The following is a 23,108-nucleotide window of genomic DNA, read 5'->3' as shown; positions in this document are numbered from 1 at the left end:
TTTCATTTAGTGCTTTCCACTGAGGGTGGTGGTAAAGTGTGGCCAGTAGTAAAGGCAAACTATCATTTTTGTGGCTTGCTGTTGGAACCGTAATTTTTCTCAGCAATCATTTAGCAACTGCACATATGTTTCTTCTGTCACCATAGCTGTTCAGATGATTTTACACTCTACTTGTTTTTTGGATATAATAGTTTAGTGGTTATGGTATTGAACTAGTGACCTAAAATTGAGAGTTCAGATCACAACATGGTAGATTGTGAAATTGAATTAAATAAATCTTACACTGTGTTGAGCACTATGAAAGCTGCTGGATTGTTGGAAAACCAATTGTTTCACTAATGTTCTTCAGAGGAGGAAAATGACTGTTCCGACATGGCCTGGTTTACATGCGACTGTAGTTCCATACCATTTGGTTGATATATAATGCCCTCAAGCCAACTCCTGATGGACAATAAAGGCTGCCTTGTTAGCATTCCAAGAAAATTTAAAAAAAATGTCAGACCACTAGGAACTTGACTGAACTACTACACTACTTCCATAGCAATGTGAATGGGGTATTAAATAGAGTAATGTTTCTTTGAGAAAGTACTTGGAGAATAATGGATGGCTGGGAATTATATTTAATTAGAGGTTAGTTGATGTCATAAACTGAAAAGAGTTTATTATTGTCATCTAACCTCAAAGATTACATTGTTACTTTGTATTCATTTTTTTCCTGTCTTGACATCTGATCTGCTTTGCTATTTATCAGATGAATGTGCTCAATGATTTGTGTTTTAGTAAGATGTTCTAGTTTACATCTTTCGCCAATAACTCGCTAACTATTCTCTTAATGCTCCTGAATTAAAAGTTATGCGAATCTCTCTCATAAACCCAGAAATTATTGTTGCTGAAATTAGTGTATGCATGTTTAATGCATTTATATGGCACGGGGCGGCACGGTGGCTGAGTGGTTAGCACTGCTGCCTCTCAGCACCAGAGACCCGGGTTCGATTCCGACCTCGGGTGACTGTGTGGTGTTTGCACATTTTCCCCATGTCTGCATGGGTTTCCTCTGGGAGCTCCGGTTTCCTCCCATTGTCCAGAGATGTACAGGTTAGGTGGATTGGCCATGCTAAATTGCCCCTAAATGTCCAAAGGTTAGACAGGGTTCTGGAGATAGGGCAGGGGAGTGGGCTTGGGCAGGGTTATCTTTCAGAGGGTCGATGCAGACTCGATGGTCCAAATGTCCCCCATCTGCACTCCAGGGATTTTATGACTTTTCTCTTTTAGCAGAGGTTTTAATTTGTGTAAAATAAATGGATTAATACCTCTGTTTACATAACATACAGAGAAATATGATAAAAACTGAATTGAGTCTTAGTCAGCTAATATTGACAAGAGTAATTTTTAGGCAGGAGCCTGGTTAGCTCAGTTGGCTGGATATCTACTGTGTGATTCAGAATAACACAACCAACGTGCGGCCTGCTTGCTACCTTCCCACCCTCTCCTGTCCTGTTTATTGGATAAGGGCCTCATCCTGCCCCCACCTCTATTATACCCATTGCAAGGGGTTGCCCATCCCAGGCAGGTAGCCCAGGAGCTTTTACTGAGTGAATTGGTGTTGGGTAAGAGTGGCTGGGAGAACCTCCTTTGGATATCCTCTGTGCTGTCAGAGGCACAACTCCCCCATTACCAAGTTGTATCCCTCCCTTCAACGCCCCTCCCCCTGCTCAGACTCTCAAATCTACCCCTCTCGCATCCACCCTCACTAGGGTCTGCCAGCCAACCTGAGCTGTCTTAAAGTGGAACCCGCTCTTCAGATGGGGGCAGAAGTCTTGCCCTGAGCAAATGAACACTCTGCCAAGCACAGACTGGTTGCAGGGCAGCCATCTTTTAGGTGGCATGCTCCAAATCCTTTAGGTCGTGGATGGGGTGGGAAAAACAAAGCCCCCAAATATCCAGCCATGGTTTGCTTGACAAGTTTAATACCACACAATTAGCTTATTCCGTGCCAAATACTTAAATAGGTTTGATATGAGGATCTTTACGATGAGGTGCCTAACTTTAAGACTGACTTTACGCTAAAGCCTTCACCTCTGTAACTATTGCCATGTAAATAGAGTCATACGGCACAGAAAGAGCCCCTCAACCCATCACATCTGCGCCGGTCAAAAACAACCCCCTAACTATTCCAGTCCCATTTTCCAGCACTTGGGATCACAAGTGCACACCTAAATACTTCTTAAATGTTATGACGGTCTCTGCCTCCACCACCCCTTCAGGCAGCAAGTTCCGAACACCCACCACCCTCTGGGTGAAAAAGGTTTTCCTCACAACCCCTTTAAATCTCATGCCTCTTGCCTTAAATCTATGCCCCCTGTCAGTGATCCCGTCACCAAGGGAAACGTTGACACATTTACTCTATCTATGCCCCTGATTTTATACATCTCAATCATGTCCCCTCTCAGATCCTCTGCTCCAAGGAAAACAACCCAAGTCTATCCAATCCCTGCTTGGTGAACATCTTCCTTCGACCAAGATCATCAAAATAGATTAACCAACTTGCTGTTGTTTCTGATCATACATTAGCTGCCATGTTTGTCTGTGAAGTACTTTGGGACATCTTGATGATATGAAAAGTACAATATAAACCCAACTCTTTACTTCCTTTGATGTCCATTGTTTAACACACTGTTGCCTTTTCTGTGGCTCTGCTGTAACTACGGCAATCAGATAGGTTGCCCTCCTTTCTTTTGATATCTACATTCCAATGCTCAGAGTCGCCAGGTATCAAATGGTACCACCACAAGGTTCATCCGGCTATCTATCAAAGAGCCAAACACCAGTTATGGCCCAGGGTGGCACAGTGGTTAGCACTGGGACGACAGCGCTGAGGACCCGGGTTCGAATCCTGGCCCTGGGTCATTGTCCATGTGGTGTTTGCACATTCTCCTAATGTCTGTGTGGGTTTCACCCCCACAACCCAAAAATGTGCAGGTTAGGTGGATTGGCCAGGCTAAATTGCCCCTTAATTGGAAAAAAAAATAATTGGGTACTCTAAATTTATTTTTTTTATAAAATATATTTCTGATGGCCCTTAGTTTGACTAGGAAGAATGTAGAAGCATACCAAAAAAGAAATAAAAGTGGCAAAGAAAAAGCTGGAAAAGAGCTTCCAGCTGGAAAAATTGAAAAGCTGCAGATGTTAAATACGATAGTAAGGACTCCTTACAATATGTTACGTTATGATCTCAAGGGGCACGAGTAAACATCTCTTGTGGAAAAAACAAAAGATCCCAGCTATTTTCTGAAAAAAAGAATGTTCGATGGTTTAAAACAAAAAAATTCCTATACAAGAGTCAAACAAAGCCAACACTAAAATACTCCCTTACGTAACCGCCTGGACTCTACAAACCAGAATTAACATAAATTAGACACAAATTAACAGAGAAATTGCAGTCAATTATGAATAATAAATTGTACATTAAAGATCAGAGACAAATAAGATAGATCTTGCGAATTAACTTGTAAATCCACTCAGCATTTATTTCACCTTCAAAATTCTGTCTTCCTCACTTTCGATTCCTCTTTGTCGACAATTTAACTTGATCCTTCGCTGACAGCATTGCACATCAACCTGAGTTCCTCAGAAAAGCCCAAGTCTGCCTGTTCCATTTTGCTTACAGTGGTTTGGATGATATAGATCCATCAATGTTACCTTCAAGTAACAGAAACAGCAACTATAACTTTACATGTCCTCAGCTTCTGGTGCTAGCCTCTCATCACCTTCAGCAGATTGGTACTGCACCACAGGACCCCTTATCTACTGAGCGCTCTGATGGCCCTGGTTTTGAATCTCAGTTTCCTTCGAGACTGGGAGGATCACTTCCCCTTTCTCATTTTCCCTTTAAAATTAGGGTCTGATTCAAAAAGTACAAACTTTGCCCACTGAATCCATCATGCTTAACTCAAGAAAATTGCCAGGAAGATTTTACCACCTTGCTATCTTCTCCTTCAATTCTCATTTTCTCTCATTCTTGAACTTCTTGTTGGATGTAAACTAATTGAGGATGTGCTGTGGAAATTATAATGTAGAATGCACTAAAGGATGAGCCTTCTACAGTTCACAGGGTTCATATGACATGGACCCGGATGAGTGGGTTTTCACCAGGAGTGGAGGATGTATGCCACAGTGGGTGGGAGGGGGCTGGCAAACCAAGCTCATATGTTCTGGGGGGTGGGCAAAATTGTGTTCAAGACTCTCGGGAATAGTGGGGGCCTGGATGATGACATGCTTTTTGGTGGTGGTTATTGGGGTGTCGGACTTGCCGCGGATGCTGGAGATTAAGGGCACCGATGTTGTGGCCTCTGATTGCCTGGAGACGGATTTTACTGAGTTGGAGATCAGCAGCACCGTCGGGGGTCTCAGCATGGTTGGGGAATCTGTACGAATTTTTAAGGTCGAGAAAGGGGGAAAATTGACAAACTGTGTAACATATTTATTTTGAGGTGTGATTTGCTGTTTGTATTTGACTGTGTTTGGAATAAAATATATTTAAAAAAAACAAATACTTTGCATCTGTCTGTATGGACAAGACACAAGACAACAAGAATGAGGACTTTAAACAAGTCAGTATAAGTTTTAAAAAAATAGTCCTGGCAAAGACCAGATAGGCCAAATGGCGGCCTCCTGTGCTGTGAATAATGGGACTATGAGGTGAAAATTCCCCTGCACCTGACAACCTGCACTTAAAGTTTTAAGAAGCAGCTGCTTCCATCGGTTTTGATCTTGCAGTATTCCTTAGATTCTGCAACACTGCTCAAGCATTGGAAGGTAGAAAACACAACCCCACTATTTCAGAAAGGAGGAATTATGAGCCGTTCAGCCTAATATCAGTAGTGATGTGGTAAAAGTTCTTTGCTTAGTCATGTTATGATTTTCTGAGTCAACATAAATTAATGAAAGGGAAACAAAGTTTGACAAATTTGATGGGAGATTTTTTGAGGATGTAAAATGTTGGATGGATGTAGTGTACTCAGATTTACAAAAATCATTCAAAAGGTCTCACATAAGCGTTTATTACATAAAGTCAGGACTAATGGGATTTGGGTATTGTATTAGCACTGATGGAGGGTATTGTATTAGCACGGATGGAGGATTGTTTAGTGGTCAGAAAATGATAAGTTGGAATAAATGGGGCAGTTTTGGGTTGATGGCTCCCTCATCCTCTGTGAATCACTGGGTGCCGTTTCCTCACTTAGTATTTCTTTGCCCCAATCAGAATATCTGAGCTGGTGAAGAAATGTAACACAGAGTTAGAGCTGTGTTAATCCTAATGTCCATGGTCCAAAATGAGAAATTAAGGTCTTTGACCTCACCCAAGAACCATGGTTGTGTGTTTTCTGGGCTTGCAGTGTCAACTTTGTGGATCATTTTTGGGCCTTCTGTGTTTTTGTCTGTTGAACTGGCAACATAGGGTGCTGTTGTTGTAGGATACTGATGTCACCTGTGAGGGTGCCTCGCTCCACAGCATTGGTATAGTCTCACTGCTGGCCTGGCCTGGTACTGCATTCCCTTATTTAGTGCCCATGTGTGGTTGTTGCTTAAGTAGCTGGACTGAGGATTGGCCTCCATGTTTACTTGCTACTCTAAACATTGTCCTGTGCTGCTCAGAGTTCTGACTGTCTAACTATCTGGAGTGCCCTTCCCTTTGCTTGCAGGTGTTCCGACCTTTTATTTGAACCTAAAGTGATGCTGTATCTTGCTGTATTAATTCCTTCCTCCCATCTATCCAATTTTGTGATTGATCTGGGCGTTGGATGAGTACAGATTGATTAGGAAGCGTAGAATTGTGATTCATGTTGAAAAATTCACTTGTGACTTTGAGAGCTGTTGGAACTTCAAGATGGTGTTACCATTCACTCAGAGACAAAGACTTATCCTGCGATTGTTAGTTATGGGTGGCTCCACAAACTGATGATGGCGCTTTTCTTAGAAAGTTTTTTTAAAACGGCTGGCTCCTAAAATATTAAATTAATTCATTCTCTTTTTTCAGACAAGTTTGGATGCCATGATTTTAGTCCTCCGACTTGGATCAGGTTTTAGCAATGGACTTCTTACAAACGGCACTTCAGTCTCTAAGGTTTAGTCTGGAAATGACAGTTGGCAGACAATTCTACTCCATGTTGATATGATATTGGGCAGGATTCTCCTGGCCTGTGCTGGTGCTAGGCGTGGCGCCCAAGAGTAATACTCTTGCCATGCAAATTTATGCATGGCGGGGAGCTCACAGGGCTCAATCAGAATCCATTATCGGGGTGCCATTTTTAATTTTTTTACTAAATGTAGTGTACCCAATTCATTTTTCCCATTTAAGGGGAAATTTAGCGCGACCAATCCAGCTAGCTTGCACATCTTTGGGTTGTGGGGGTGAACCCCACGCAAATACGGGGAGAATGTGCATCTCCACACGGATAGTGACCCAGAGCCGGGATCGAACCTGGGATCTCGGTGCCGTGAGGCTGCAGGACTAACCCACTGTGCCACCGTGCTGCCTCGGGCTGTAATTTTTAATGGGAATCACGATAACGAGGTGCAGTGGCTGGCTCCCCTCCTCCCACTCACTCCCTCCACCCAATCACCACTGGAGTTATGATTCCCCGCCCTCCCTCCCCTCCCCCTCACAGCACACATGCATAAGGATGTACCAACCGCACCCCCCCCCCCCACCCCCGCATGGAAACTAAAGAGTATTCCAGGCAGAAACAATGCAAAATCACAGCCTTTTCACTTATCGATCATTTTCACCTCTTGCCTCAGACAGAAGTGTTGCAAGCAGCTGTTACAAGTGTCCTAGGCATCATATAAAGACAAAACACATCATAAGGCTTTAAACCCCCTCAGATCCTTTGATATGTGATGCTTCTATTCACTTTCAAATATAAATAGATTTTAGTAGGCTGTAACTGGCAGGGTAATAGCTTCTAGACAGCCAGGTATCTGGATTGTTTATTTTCAGTTCCCTTCACACTTGAAGGCATCTCAAGCACCCTCCTGCTGTGAAGCAAACCACAATTTTAGAAACATCTAGAAGGTAAGTGCTATCACTCCTCTTTTTCTCAGCAGGCACACCACTTATTTTGATGTGGAGAGGAGCTGTCAACCATAGCCAGATGCTTATAAACATTGTGGTTAACAGCAGGAGATGCAGTCAAGCATGAAGGGAAATGGAAATGAGCAATCCGGACACCTGGCTCCCTGGAATCTATCTGCCTGTCAATCTCAGCCTACTAAAAGCTATTTCTGTGTGAAAGTGAATAGAAGCCACCCACACAGATCAAGGGATCCAAGGGTTTTTTAAAGCCTGTGATGTGGTTTCGGCTTTCTTTCAACTAGCAGATGCTGCCTTCAACATTTCTGTCTGAGGCAGTGTGTAAGGGGCTGACAAGTGAAAAAAGTGATTTTTCACTATTTCTGCCTGGACTGCTCTTCAGCTTCCAGGCAAGGGTGGCTGATTTGGGGGGGGGGGGGGGGGGGGGGAAGAGGGGGGTAGTCTCAGATATAAGGGGGTCTCTGATGGATGTGTGATATGAGGGTGGATTGGCAGGATTTGCATTGAGGGGGGGAGGAGGGACTTGGGGGCACCAACATTAAATACTTACCCCCTTGACCCACTGTGGGATCCACTGTGTCAGGGCAACACTTAATTGCACCAATCCATGCCCACATAAATTCTGGCTGAGAGACCTGGAGCATCACGGGGCCATGGAGAATTGCGCTTCCAGCTCATTAATCAGATTGAAATGATCTATTTGGATCCTACTGCTGGCGTGGTTATGTACTTCGCTGATGCCAATGACGGGGGACTGCCAGCAACGGGTGGCAGAGAATCCACTTCATCATGTATTGTTTGCATGAAGAACAGTACGTACTCAAAATAATTGGGTTAATACTGTCATTGCTAATCTGTTAAATGTTCAGCTAATATTGTGAGCAGAAACGTTAATTTTACATGTTACACAAGACAAGTTCAACCAAACAAATTTTAATTTTATTTTCGGACATCTACATTCAGAATCTTTTCTGCTTGTTTTTAAATTAGTGACACTTACCCTTTTTTTTTAATGACTAGGTCTGTGACAATCTTTCCCACAGAGCTGTGGTGACAGACCATTTTTGTGACCGTTCTCTCATGTTGAACTTTCACCCTTTTCTTATTCTTATTTTCCACAGCCGTGCACTTGCTTGTGATGTTTGCTGTAAGTTGTTTGTATTCTTTAATTGGAAACCCAGCTTCACTGGGACTAACAAATACCTTCACTATGGTGCCTGTCTTCATCACCATCAACAACCTAACTTTTATGTGTGATGTCTTCCAGAGTGTCCTGTGCCTCACTGAAGTATGTCTTGCTAACTGTCTTTCAGACATTGATGAATGTGACAATGACTACAATGGCGGCTGCGTTCATGAGTGTATCAACATTCCAGGAAACTACAGATGTACTTGTTACGATGGCTTTATGTTGGCGCATGACGGCCATAACTGCATGGGTGAGTGATATATTTTACTGTTTGTAGTTTGTGACTTATGTTCAGTGTTTGCTTCTTAAGATTAAAACAGAATGCAATTTTAATTTTAGCATTGTTCAATGCAGCAAGTATTCTGAGAATGTAAGGGTCTGTATTAAAAATGATCTTGCAGCTGTAACTGCATTTCTCCATTGTGCTTTCGAGTGTGAGGATCCTTAATTGGCAAATGACTGCTATTGCAAATAAGGAAACCAGAGTTTGTACTGCCCATTCCAACATGGTATTCTATTTATAAAGTGCCCATTGTTGTGCTGTGGCTTAGAATACATCCTGAATGCAGCACTCAATGTGAAGAATGGAGTAAATGTTCCTCAACTCCCAGCAAGGAATCTCATTCAAAGAGAGCACAGGTTGAAAAATCAAGCCTAAAATGTTGTCGCCTTAATTTCTGACCCATACTGCCTTTGAGTGAAACTTACTGCCGAGCCTGCAGGATAACATGAGAAAATACAAAGATGAGGAATGATTTGAAAAATTTGGCTTGTTATGTTAGAACAGAGGAGATTAAGGGGTGATCTGACAAGAGTTTACAAGTTTGAAAAGATGAGACAATATGTGAAAGCCGATTCCTATAATTTCAGTGGAGGATTTCCTGATATCCGACTGTATCTTGGCAGAAAGGTGGAGAAATTGTTTAACTCAGCTGTTTTCTTTTGTTACTCTGTGGTTTCCACCGATTATTTTGCTCAAGGTGCAGTTAAATATCAGAAGAATGAGGGGCGGGATTCTCCGTTGGCAGCGGCCCTCCCCAGCGATTCTCCAGCCCACAATTGGCCATGGCCGCCCGTTTTCGGCGGGTCCGCCGGCGTAAAATACATTAGGTCCGTACCGGTGGGACCTGACTCTGTGGGCGGCCTGCGGAGTCCTCGGGGGGTGGGGGGGGGGGTGTGGGGGAACTAGCCCCGGGGGGTCCCCTCGGGGGCCTGGCCCGTGATCGGGGCCCACCGATCCGCGGGCGGGCCTGTGCCATGGGGGCACTCTTTCCCTCCACGTCGTCCGGTGTAACAGTCCACCATGGCCGGCGCGGAGAGGAACCCCCCCCTAGGCATGCGCTGGGATGACTAGCACACGCTGGTGTTCCCGCGCCTGTGCTAACTCGTGCCGACCGTCAGAGGCCCTTCGGCGCCAATTGGCACGGCACCAAGCCCTTCAGTGCCGGCTGGCATGGCGCCCACCCTGCCGGCACCGGCCTAGCCCCTGAAGGTGTGGAGGATTCCGCACCTTCTGGGCGGCCCGCCGCCAGAGTGGTTCATACCACTCCTTGGTGCCAGCATGGCCTGCCCCGCCAGGTAAGGGAGAATCCCGCCTGAGGTGTCTAGAACGAGATGACATGGGTATAAAATTAACAACAATTTAGGACAGTGAGTTGGAGGGACTGTTTTACATGGACGGTTGTGAGACTGCTTCAGTTCCTAACTCTGAACCCATTCAACAAAGGTCGTCATTATTTAAGATGAGTCTAATCAATGGCTGAAAGATGAAAGAATAAGGGGTTAAGGGAACAAGGCAGGGTACTGGGATTAGGATTATTGCTCACGTAGAGAGTAAATACTAATTTCAGACGTTATTTCAGGACTATAATTTCAATGCATTTCTGAAGTGCTCAATCTAGTTTACCTACTACTTTACATGATATAACAATAATGGAGTTGTTTCCGATCAAGGTGATCATTCCCTACTAATTGGGTTGGTTGCATAGATGAGTGCCATCGTCCCTGCTGTGAAATCTAACCCATGGTGTGATTTGGAAACAAGTGCTGGGACCAACTTCTGGAAAAGCCTGTAACATCATCACACAGCTTTTGGACCAGCTGCAGTACAACTGCACCCAGGACTACATCAAAAGTTTCAAAAAGACTTCATTGGAACTTTAAAAAAATGTAATTTTAACCTTTGCCTTTTTGTTCGTTTAACATTTAACTGACATTTGAACATTTCTGAGTTAAGAATGCACATGCATAAGAACACAGCTTTTTAAGTAATGGTGTAGAAATCAAAGTGTAAATCAATCCTGCCAGCTTTGTTGTTTTAAGTACGTGCAAATCTTAAACCTCATGATAACACTGCCATGAATTCAATGTGGAATAATGATATAACAAAGGGTGGTGGTGGTGAGGAGGATTAGACTGAGTAAAAAATAATTTTCCTTTACATGTTCACTTTTAAATGATGGTCCAGAGGGTACATAAACTGATTCTGCATGCTCAGCAAGGGGCTATGCTCACAGGGAGCACACAGAACTACAATATTGTAGCACTGATTCTGACTCAGACTTCCTTTGAGTGAAGCTGTTACTGAGAGCACAGTACCAGTGAATTTACCCTCATAGTTTTTGAAAATACAATTTGCAATTGCATTGGCTGTTGGTTCCAATAATTTCTAAGGACTTAATAAAAACTCCTCAAAGACATTTGATTTCTTATCTGAGAAATTATCAATTTTTCCCCGGTGAACGGCCCAAAACTATAATAAATTTAGGTGCAAACTCGGTAAAAGAACATCTGGCCAAGCAAAATGTGGCAGTGTCATAAATCCGGGTACTACATGTATTGGAAAGTGGTACAATTGAATGTGATTTAGGATTAGCTACTGTTCGTTCTTCTCTTTTTGTGTTGTGAGGTCAGATTTGTCCGATGACAACTGAGGAAGCCAGAGTCCTTCTACATAGGATTGGTTAAACTGACCTTTGCAATTTGTTATGGGCCAGGGTTTAGAGAACCCCAAAGTGTATCATGGAGTTCACCTGACCCACAACGTTTAATAGATTGTGGTATGGGGAGCATACGGCCCACTCTACAGGTGTGGTACAGCAGAAATATAAAAGTACTTTTTAAAGCAAAACAATGTTTATTCTATGAACTCCAGTTAACCTTTTTAAAACATACAATGAACATCTTAGCAACCATCAATTCAAATACAACCCCCAAGGAATAAAACATTAAGCAATCCTTAATAACTTCCCAAACAACATCCAGAAGACAAAATAAACACCTTCTAACAGAAGCACATCAGGCTTATATTCACTACTGAAAACATTTATAATTCTGAATTCACCGAGTGATTAAGAGATAGTCTTTTCATGGCAGAGAGATAAACAGTACACCTGCTTTGTCTGGCTTCAGCTCCAACGCTGAGAACAAAACTAAAAAACCCTGCAGCAAACAGCCTAAAATGAAAGTAAAAAGCTGACAGAGAGCCCAGCTCCACACACACTCTGACATCACTGATAAACACCCATTTCTTAAAGGTATATTTCTTGTACACCCATTTCTTAAAGGTACTCTCACTTGACAAATTAAGTAATTAAGAAATGCATTTAAGAATATGTGCCTATTAGATGTTTTAATACAGGGATTTTCTAGCTTCGTGCTCCTGAGGATAACGCCTCATTTAAAACAATTGCATGGGCTCCCTGTAACACTAGTATTTTGCCGTATAAAAGTTGGTTATACAATTAAACATTTAGATTTCTATCACTTAAACAATAAGTAATTTGTTGCTGGTACTGAGCAATCATTCCATCAAGGGGATGCATTCTCCTCCTGCCAGCCGCCAGTAGTGGTGTTCCCAATGTGGCGGAGAATCCAGCGTTGGCCACAAAACGGGATTGGCGTTCCAAATGCTCCGGTCCCCCCTGGCAGTGGCATCAGGTTTCATGCCCCACGTCAGGGGTCAAATTGACCTATATAAAGGCTGGCCACTGGATTCTCCTCGTCCACATGAATCTCCAGTCCTCTGGGACGGGATTCACTTGGGTGTGAATTAATATTTACCAGCGTGGCCCAGACGTGGTGGACTTTGCAGTGGGCCAAGGCTTTAAGGGAGCTGCCCTCAAAGTCTATTGGAGGGTCATCAATGCAAACCTTTTCCAATGCCTCCCTCCCTCCCCATTCAAGACCCCTTCCTGGAAACCTGGTATTGAACTATCTCATTGCAACCAGACTAGCCAAATCCAATCACTTTGTTCAGTCAACATTTTCCATTAAAGAAAAGCATATTGGCTGGCAGGTCTCAAGGGCAGGACCTTCTCCTATTAAGGGTCATTCAGCCCACTAGTGCTGCGTTATGCTGTGGGGTGGGCTTCTTTCAGGCATTTCAGCTGGTAGCCATCTCTTACAATGGATGAGGTGGTGAGGAGGGGGTAGCGCTTGGGTGCGTAGATGAATAACCATCACTCCTGCTGTGAAATCCAACCCATTGTGTGATTTGGCAGCAAAGTGCTGGGACCAACTTCTGAAAACAATCTGGAACATCATCACAAAGCTTTCGGTTTTGGACCAGCTGCAGTACATCTGCAACAAGGACTACACCAAACGTTTCAAAAAACTTCATTGGAACTTTGTAAAATGTAACTTTAACCTTTGTCTTTATGTTAGCAGTACACATTTAACTGACATTTGAGTTAAAAATGCACGTGCGTAGGAACACAGTTTTGATGTGGCCCAAGAGCTGTCAGTCTTGAATATCAATATCAATAAATAGATATTTATCAACATTGTGGGCCAGCAATGCAGCTCCCTGACCAATTTGCTCCCATTCCTATCACAGCTTATGCTTTGACAACCTCCAGGTTGCCTGTGGAAACACGGCCTCTTCTTATGTTGACCACCTGGACTAAGGCCTCCAGCGCTACATAGAGGACTTGTGGACCCTGCCTTTGGCCTGTTTATTCATTTGAAGTCTTCCTGCTTCCATCAAAGACTTTTTGAGTGTTCCACCAGAAGCTGTAGCTAATGCTATACCTACCTTTTAAGAAGGCAGGCTGTCTTTAAGAAGTGCAGAATAGGGCGGCACTGTGTCACAGTGGTTAGCACTGCTGCCTCACAGTTCTGAGGAACCCGGATTCAATTCAGGCCTCGGACGTCTGTCCGTGTGGAGTTTGCACTTTCTCCTCGTGTCTGCGTGGGTTTCCTCCGAGTGCTCCTGTTTCCTCCCACAGTCCAAAGATATACAGGTTCGGTGGATTGGCCATGCTAAATTGTCTCTGTGTCCAAAAAAGGTTAGGTGAGGTTACTGGGTTATGGGGTTAGGTTGGAGGCACGGGCTTAAGTAGGGTGCTCTTTCAGTGACTGGGGTAGACTCGATGGGCCGAATGGCCTCCTTCTGCACTGTAAATTCATAATTCTAGGATTCTATGAAGTGCAGGATAGCTGTAGGTTGTGTTAGTCAGGCATACACTCTGGTCTACTGGTGAGCATCCATCCAGTCAGCTTCATGTTTCACGCTGGGCTGCAAACTGCAATTATATCATTGAATAAACAGTCCAAAATCTTTGTTCTGTCTGTCTCAACTTGAATGGCCACTGGGTAATAGTGCATCGTGGTTCCTGTCCCTGCTAGTGAGCTTACTTAAAGTTTTTGCCTCAAATCTTTCTCTTCCACTTAAATTTTTTCCACTCTATTTTTCCAATAACGCGCTCATGATTCCGCATTCCTGCTTTCTCATATTCCCATTGATAATCAAGTTGGTCCAATCAAAAGGCATTGCACTGCCCAACTCATGTGGCACAGTGACACAGTGGTTAGCACTGCTGCCTGACAGCTCCAGTGAGTCGGGTTCAATTCCGGCCTTCGGTGACTGTCTGTTTGGAGTTTGCGCGTTCTCCCCATGTCTGCGTGGGTTTCCTCCTGGTGCAGACTCGATGGACCAAATAGCCTCCTCTTGCACTTTAGGGATTCTATTTACCCACTCCATTTATCGGCCATAAGTATTGTTTTAGTCTTACCGACTGGGATATAAATCACTTGAGGAAACAGCAGTGGAATCTAGTACTCAAATGCTCTCAAGTGGACAAAGACAGGGTGAAGAATAGTGAGGGAAGCTTGGGTGTGACTAACTGAACTCAGCAAGTTATATCAACCAACCTTGGGGATTTGTAAAAATAACTTCTAGTGGGTACGCAGTGAACTTAAAAAAATTAATTCATGAGGTTTGGGCATCACTGACTAGGCCAGAATTTATTGCCCAAAGTTAATTGCCCTTGAGAAGGTGGTGGCGAGCTGCCACTTTGAAACACTGCAGTCCATGTGATGTAGATACACCCACAGTTCTGGTAAGGAGGGAGTTCCAGGATTTTTGACCCAGAGACACGAAGGAACGGCAACATCTTTCCAAGTCAGATGGCGAATAGCTTGAAGGGGAACTTGCAGGTGGTGATGTTGCCATGTGTTTGCCACCCTTGTCCTTCTAGTGGCCGTCGGTTTGGAAGGTGCTGTCTAAGGATTACAGATTACGGCCTTGACCTGCTTTCGAGCTCACCAGCAGGAAAACTCTCAAGCACTGCCTCGGCAGAGAGAATCACTCCAAGGCCAAAACAAATGCCAAGTGCTGGTTGAATAGCGGGGTCTTTCTCGATGCTCCAAGTGCCGAGAAACACGCCGCTTCACGTGCCATTCGGTGGACTTTAGGCACCCCTCTGTTTATAGAACACAGAAGAATTACATTTAAATGCAGACTTTGATTTTAAATAGAAATGAACTTGATGTGTGTATTATCAACAGGTTGTAGTGACATTACTGTGAAATTCATTTTCATGATACTGTCTTAGACACGTCTCATGTTAACATCTGCATGAATTTTTTGGATCATTATTTATGTTTCAAACCACAGCAGTGCACTGTTTTAGAAGTATCAGAAGCTGTATATCATGACTGGCTTTTATTCACAAATGCTTTGATTAATTAAATACTGTTTAACATTTCAACTATAAAAAGTGTAAGTTTTATTTTACTGTAAGAATTGAATTTTCTGCTACATTCAATATGTTAAGTTGGTTTCAATAGGTGAGCTGGCCCTAGCAGATTGAAAAGTTTACATTAGGCTGTTGTTACACACACAAGATTTGCATGCCGAGAACTGCCACTGCACTAAACACAAGTAAAAATAGCCTGAAGTAATATTTTATATTTTAAAATATTTTTAATATTTTAAACTTCAGAGACATTGATGTAGATGGTGGTGTCATGCTGCGCTTTATGAAATCGATGATCAGTTCCTTGGTTTTGCTACCATTTAGAGAGATGTTGTTTTTGGTACACAAAGCAATCAAGTGTCTATCTCCCTTCTGTAGTCTAATTCGCCGTTGTTTGAGATACGACCCACTACAGCCAAATATTGCGCAACTTATAGATCGAATTGGAATTAAATCTATAGGGAATACAGTGGAGGACTGAGCACACATCCTTGCGGGGCCCATGTGTTGAGGACTATTGTGGAGGAGGTGCTGTTACCTATCCTGACAGATTGCAGTCTGTTGGTGGGGATCCAGCAGCACAGAGAGGGATCAAGTCCAAAATTGCAGAGTTTGGTTGTTAGTCCTGTCGGGATAATGGTGTTGAAGGTGGAGCTGTAGTCTATGAACAGCAGTGTGACGTAGGTGTCCTCATTGTCAAGGTGTTCGAGTGTTTATTGTAGGACCAGGGAGATAGCATCTGCTGTGGACCAATTGCGGCGATGGACGAACTGCAATGGATAAGAGAGCCTTGAGTCGCTTTTTCAAAACAAAGTGTTATCAGTGAAATGTCCATTTGCAAGATGTTGTTCTCCGGATCCCACAAATGTAATTCTCCTTAATCTGCAGTTTCCCCACACACACAAATCCGTTGGCCTTTTTTTACCATCATACCCCTTGGCACAATGTTGGCCATTGTCCTCTTTTACTATCATGTCTCAGGACACAATGTTGGCCATCTTTCCCAACTTTGATCCACTAATTGAGCGAAGTGGATCATAGAAAACCTTAGCCAGTTCTTCCCATTGAGCAGAAGTTTTTGGCAACAGTTGTATATTTGTCACATATTTCTCCCAATAATCCTTAAATTCAGATTTAATTTCCTCCATGACATCAAAGAACAAGGAACAAAGGGCAGCACGGTGGCGCAGTGGTTAGCACTGCTGGCCCACGGCACTGAGGTCCCAGGTTCGATCCTGGCTCTGGGTCGCTATCTGTGTAAAGTTTTTACATTCTCCCTGTGTTTGCATGAGTTTCACCCCCACACCCCAAAGATGTGCAGGGTAGGTGAATTGGCCACACTAAATTGCCCCTTAATTGGAAAAAGTGAATTGGGTGCTCTAAATTTATTTTAAAAAATAACAAAGAACAGTGCAGCACAGGAACAGGCCCTTTGGCCCTCCAAGCCTGCACAGATCAGGTGTCCTATCTAGACCAACCACCTATATCCTTCTGTACCCCTTCTGTTCATGTGTCTATCTAGATAGATCTTAAAGATAGCGTATCTGCCTCAACCCCCTCACTTGGCAGTGCATACCAGGCCACAAGCACCCTCTGTGTGCCTCCCTTCCCTTCCACATCAACCCTCTGTCTTCTATGGCCAAGCCAGTTCTGAGTCCATCTAGCTAGTTTACCCCTGCCCCCCGTGTAATTTAAGCTTTTGCACCAGCCTGCCATGAGGGACCGGTATAACCACTATCGTGCTCACACATCGGGCCTGACAGTATATTTCTAAAGTCTGGGCCTGCCTTTTCCAATTAGCTTTAGGGCCAATAAACCCATACTTAACCGTTGATGTTCAAAGCAGGCACCTAGTCGAGGTGTTGGCTGAGATAATTAGCTGTTCTGGCCATTCAATGGGCATGGGTTCAGGAAATTCTAAAGGACTATTTATACACACCTTTGTATTTAATGGGACCTCAATGGTTGTATATATGTCTAAATTAGGACACCAAGTAAGAACTTCACCAGGTTCATTGATTTTTATGTGTGATGTCTGTAACGGTCCATGGTATGGACCATTACAATTGGACCATTACAATTTGGTCCCAGGGCTTTCACTGCCAACATCTTGGAAACAGATGCTTTTTATAAAGTTTAAGTTAACCATCCTCCCGCAAATAGGCATCATTCATCCTTGCGAGAGTCTTGCTCTCGCTGTTCCAAAATCAAATGTTATTAGTGAAATATCCAGTTGCAAGATGTTGTTCTGCGGTTCTCACGGAAACCATTCTGCTTAAGATGCAATTTCCACACGCGCGCACACACACAAATCTGTTGGCCTTTTACCATCATGCCTCACGGCACAATGTTGACCATCTTTCCCATCTGTTGGATGAGCTGAGATAAAAGGGACAAGAGCAAGTGGGCCAATCAGTTTCCTTTCCACCATCCTCACCTGCCAAAAAATACAAAATCCAACCCATGGAGTTTCAGGAAAGATGGGCATAGATTTGGGAGGTGGCAATTTGCTGAAGGACTTTGGAAAGAAAAGGAAGTTAGAGATGGGAAGTTAGTTTACAAGCATTGTTTCTTTTGAGGAGGTGAGGAGAAAAGACAGTACTTGCACAGAACGAATCATTAGCAATACCAGCTAACTTGCGGATTAGAAAGGGAAATTGGACAGTCAGCAGTTCAGTGGGAATAGGGTCAAGGGAGCAGGAGGTGGCTGTCTTGGACAGGATGAGTCATAGAGAGGGAATGCGGGTGATTAGGAGAGAAACTAGAGGAGCAGACGAGTTCAGAGCTAGGCAAGAGGTGAAACCTGGACTGCCAGGTTAGGGGAGGAAGGAAAGTGGCAGAGACAGCTGGTCATTTGGACTTCATCTCAGTGACAAAGTAGCCCACAAGCTCCTACAATTATTGTGGGAGGTGAGGGCAGAGGAGACGGGAGGGTTTCAAACAGTCAATTTCCAATCCAAGAGGAGAAGCCAGCTTTGCATTCCAAGAAGATCCAGGAATAGTGAGCAGTTTTAACAGATGAGGACCTGATAGTGTAGTGACTGGCTAAGCTAACTGTTTACCATATCCTTTCAAATCTGTGAAGACCAGGGATGTGCCAGGAGAAATGGCCAGGGTGAAGGGGAGTAATGGCCATACTGTTAATTAATTAACATTGTTACATGCTAATAGTTCCTAAATACAGAAACAGTTTGGCCAGTTCATTTGTTTATACTGCCTGTCCAAGTTTCTATGGCAAGCAGCAACTCTTTGCTCATATGTGTCTAAGAAATCCATAGTGTGAGCTTGAAATGCTCATCTTAACGATTTAGAGCTCTTGGCAGGAATATGGCATGTGGGGCCAGAAACAAATGGGAAATATCCAGAACTTTGCCGACATGCAGCTTGATATAGTTCAATTTGTGAGCCTCATTATCTTCTTGGAGTCTTAACCCCTGCCTGAACCCTTACCTGTCAGATAGAAGCAGGATTTCACTGGCAGAAGGCCTGGACACCTGAGGGAACCAACACTGACATAAACTAGGTAATTTAGGGGAAATAGGATCACAATCAGGAGATTGGGTGGAGAGGTTCAAGGTTTCCTTTCTTTTCCACACCTCAAGATTGTCACGGATAAGGCTCGAGGGAGCAGTTAGCTGCCATGCTTTTGTTTGGACTCTTACCAGCATGGTTGCCTGCAATTGGTCAAAGCATTGCCATGGGTAATGAACCAGGGAATGGCTGTCCCCCAAACTCTTGTTTAGTTGAAAAAGGTGCAATGCGTGAACATGCTCTTTCTGTTCATCAAGCCAGAAAGTGTATACGGCAAGTGGGGAGGTTGGGTGGTCAGGTTGGTGGGGGCTGATCAGAGGGACTGTGTTGTGAAGTGGGGGGGGGGGGGGCACTTTGTTATTCAGGGATTAGAAGTGGTTTTAATTCTAACTTTTGAACGAGGTGGTTGTCCTGCTAAGACAGTCTGAAGTCTCCAATGTAAATCGGAGTTCAGAAGATTCCCAGTGCAGGATAACTGCCAATTGGAGGTTGGAACATCCCAGGCCATTCCTGTGCAGTCCTTATATGGGGACTTCTGGGAAAACCCCAGCATATCTTCTGGGGTACCTACAGATACGACCCCCCAGAGATTGGAAGTTATGAACCATAATATCCTTGACAGAAGCAAAGTCATTATGGTCAACTTGCTATTGTTACTATAGATGTTTGCAAATGTTATCAATGGAAGTTTGATTTCAATTTTTCTCCTTTCCTTTATTTGCACTAGGCATCAATACATTTAGAGTTGTTCTTGATTACATTTACCCCTGAAATGATAAAATTCCATTAATAGTTCTTGAAGATATATGTTCGGCCAAATTCAACACTGCTGTGCACTGAGAACGTGGGTATAGTCTAGAATCAAGCAAACAGATCATTTAGTTTGGGGACAATTAATTTGTAAGTGGGGTTTAATCTCAAACTTCAACAGGGCCACATAGAATTATAGAATGGTACTGTACAAAAGGAGGCCATTTGGACTGTCATGTCTGTCTTGTTCTTCTGCAAGTGCAATTAATGTGGTATGTGATACCCCTCTCCTGACTTTTCGTAGCTCTGCAAAATTTTCCTAATTCACAATGATCCAATTCCCTTTTGAAAACCATGGTTGAATCTGCCTCCTCCACACTTTCACGTTCTGTTATTTTATGATATGAAGAATTGTATTGGATTAAGTGAAATTTGCACTGAAATCCTTTAGAATCCAAAAGAGTACACTCTTGGAGACGTGATCATACAATGCACACAGTATAGGTTATGTATTGCGATAACCTAGTGATGATATGGACCACCGGCATGAATACTCTTTCAAAGGCTATGAATTGTTTCGTTAAATAAAATTGCAGCGGTGGTGGAAGGCTGGGTGTTAGCGTATCTTCCACCCTGGAACATCTGCCTGAAACACCATGGCAAACAACAGCCTTTTCTGCTGAGAGCAGACATAGGCACAAATTGAAAGTTATTGATCCCAGAGGGATTAATCATCATTTGATTTTGGGAGTTCCATTGAATAAGCATATCTGGGGGCTCGAGTCTTTTGGCAGGCCCTAGATTTTGACCACCATTTGAAACAGCTAATCATTCTAAGATTCTGCCTCTTCCACTCACTGGGCATCCCTATTATGGTACTATAGCTATGGGTTCTCATCTCCAATGTAGAAATGACCTTCTCCTTGTGATTTGGAATAGGGGAATGTGGAAATAAAGCATTGGGTGAAAATTTGTGCCCACTGTACCCTGGTATCACCAGAAATTCTACACTTTTCAGAATTGTTTTACTCAAAAAAAAAAATAATTCATGAGGATGATGCCTACCTCTTTAAGTTGCTGCACATTTTAAAATCTTGTGACAGTTTTCTGTCCCCCCACCTCCAAAGGCTTATTTCTCCATCAGGCATATTTTCATACCTGAAAATTGCCCATACTATTACAGTGAGTTTGCCCCTGAAAGCTATGAGCGTCACCAGTAATGATTGGAATGGGCATGAACCATGCTGTCCCCCACTCTGGGTCCAAAACAGCTGCTTGGAAAATTCAGGCCAATATGTCCAATATTACATTTGTCAAAAAAAATACTGAGTCATACAGTCAATTTTGCATTCCGAAACTGATGAACAGTTTCTAGAAATCTTTCAGTTAGTCAAGTGTTATGGATGACATTGAAACAATGTTATTCACGTACAATAAACAAACATTGCAATTGGGCTAGTACACTCTTTTAAAATATGCTGGAATGTAGTTCTAGGTAATACAGTACTGGAACAACCCTCGCTCAGCTGAAAGGCTGCCTTAGACTTGCTGTCAGAATGTACAGCTGCTTGTTAATACTTAGAAACCAGATCCATTTTGACAATCCCGTGACTTTAACAGAAAACCTAGCATGTATTCCAAGACAGTCACATCACTCCATCTTCTGTTGTCAATGTAGATTCTAGCCTCACCAGATGGATTATGACTCTAGGAAATGTCCAAATCTGCAAAGCTGGCTCAATGATATTTCCTCCTAATATCTTTTTGCAATGTAGGGTACCAGTGTGTTCAAGAACAAAGGGAGCAGTCTCTCTCATGTCAGTATAGAAACTGGTCTTTTAGTTCCCCCTGTTGTCAGAAAAGCTAGCAAAGGATTTTACAAATTTCTACAATTAATTTTTGACAGGCTTCCGTCAATCAGTTTGGTGATTAATTTAACCTAACCATCACTATCCGTGGGAAAAAGTCACATTGCAAGATCTTTCATCTCCTTTACCTGGTGGAAAGCAAATGTCTGTGGGTTCACTGGTTTTCCTATTTGCTGGATCAGTACCTTTCCATTCCTCTGAAATCTGTCTCTCAGGTTCACACAGCGTCTATCGTTAAGTTGTACGCTGTTCATAGAATGCATACAATCCAGAAGGAGGCCATTTGGCCCATCCAGACTGCACTGACCCCCTGAAAGAGCACCCTACCTAGGCCGACTCCCCCACCCAATCCCCGTAACCCCCTTTCCTGCACATCCCTGTTGATTGTGGTCACACATTGATGAATGGAATTGCAGCTTCGCAATAAAGCCACCAAAAACTCTATCTAGATTGAATTCTTCCCACTAAGATTCAAATTTTGGTTAACAACTGCAGTGAGTCTGCTATTTGTAGAGTTAGCCATGGAGTTGGAATTCCTCTTGAGTTCTGCTTCATCAGAGTGTGGCATGTTTATGTTGCAAATGCTGTGACAATTGGCTGCAGCCTCCAGTTGTGATTAAGAGCAGCTGATGCTAATTGGGGAAAGTGTTAGGCCAAATTTATAAGAACCAGTTTCCACCTGTGGTGAGGGGTGATAGTGTGGAAGTAAACAATAATGTACTTAGAGTCTTTGGTAATAAACCTCTGTTGAAGAGAGACTGGCTCCAGCTTCTTCCTTTGCCTGATGGATGTTTAACGAGCTAGCATGACATGTGTCAGACAGGATTATGAATTGCCTAATTAATCTAGAAAGGTGTGGACTCCTGTTTTCCTTGCGTCCATTTTGCTTGGTCACTGGTGTATTCATATTAGGAAGGAAAACTTTATTGCAAATTTGCATTGCATAGCCTGCACCCGAGTGTTGCACCTTGGGCTGACACAACCTTTATTTTGTCTGACATGCATAATATAGTCTTCATTCTCTATAAAGGAAATATTATAAACTTGATAGGTGTTTGCCCTTCATCTAATTGGAGGGTAAAATTCTGTTCCCCATGTTAACATAGAAAAATAGGAACAGGAATAAGCCATTTGGCTCTTCGAGCCTGCTTCAGTATGATCATGGCTGATCATCCAACTCAAAAGCCTGTTTCCACTTTCCCCATATCCTTTGATCCCTTTGGCCCCAATATTTAACTCCTCCTTGAAAACATGCCTTAACTACCTTCCATGGTAGTGAATTCCACAGGCCCACTACTCTCTGGTGAAGAAATTTCTACTCATCTCAGTCTTAAATGCTTTACCTCGTACCCCTAGAGTGTGACCGCTGCTTCTGGACTCCTCCGTCATCGGGAACATCCTTCCTGCATCTACCCTTTCTAGTGTGGAACGCCCTGCCTGCAACAGTAGTAGACTCACCAACTTTAAGGGCATTTAAGTGGTCACTGGATAGACATATGGATGAAAATGGAATAGTGTAGGTCAGATAGGCTTCAGATGGTTTCACAGGTCGGCGCAACATCGAGGGCCGAAGGGCCCGTACTGCGCTGTAGTGTTCTATGTTCTATGTTCTAGTTGTGTTAGAATTTTATAGGTTTCTATGAGATTTCCCCCACCCTCGTTCTTTTGAACTCCAACTAAAATAATCCTAGCCAACT

General features: G+C 43.3%; 1 protein-coding gene across 2 annotated transcripts in view; it reads left to right on the top strand.

Moving 5' to 3' along the window:
- scube1 (signal peptide, CUB domain, EGF-like 1) overlaps positions 1 to 23,108 on the top strand; it is a 300,902-nt gene that overhangs the window by 21,609 nt on the left and 256,185 nt on the right. For both annotated transcript variants that reach the window (XM_038780754.1, XM_038780753.1), the window contains exon 3: positions 8,407 to 8,532. In XM_038780754.1, the coding sequence (XP_038636682.1) occupies positions 8,407 to 8,532 (126 nt within the window). The remainder of the gene's footprint in view (positions 1 to 8,406; positions 8,533 to 23,108) is intronic.

Source organism: Scyliorhinus canicula, chromosome 20 (assembly GCF_902713615.1).
Source record: "Scyliorhinus canicula chromosome 20, sScyCan1.1, whole genome shotgun sequence".
Taxonomy (NCBI): domain Eukaryota; kingdom Metazoa; phylum Chordata; class Chondrichthyes; order Carcharhiniformes; family Scyliorhinidae; genus Scyliorhinus; species Scyliorhinus canicula.
This window is presented reverse-complemented; position numbering and strand designations above follow the sequence as displayed.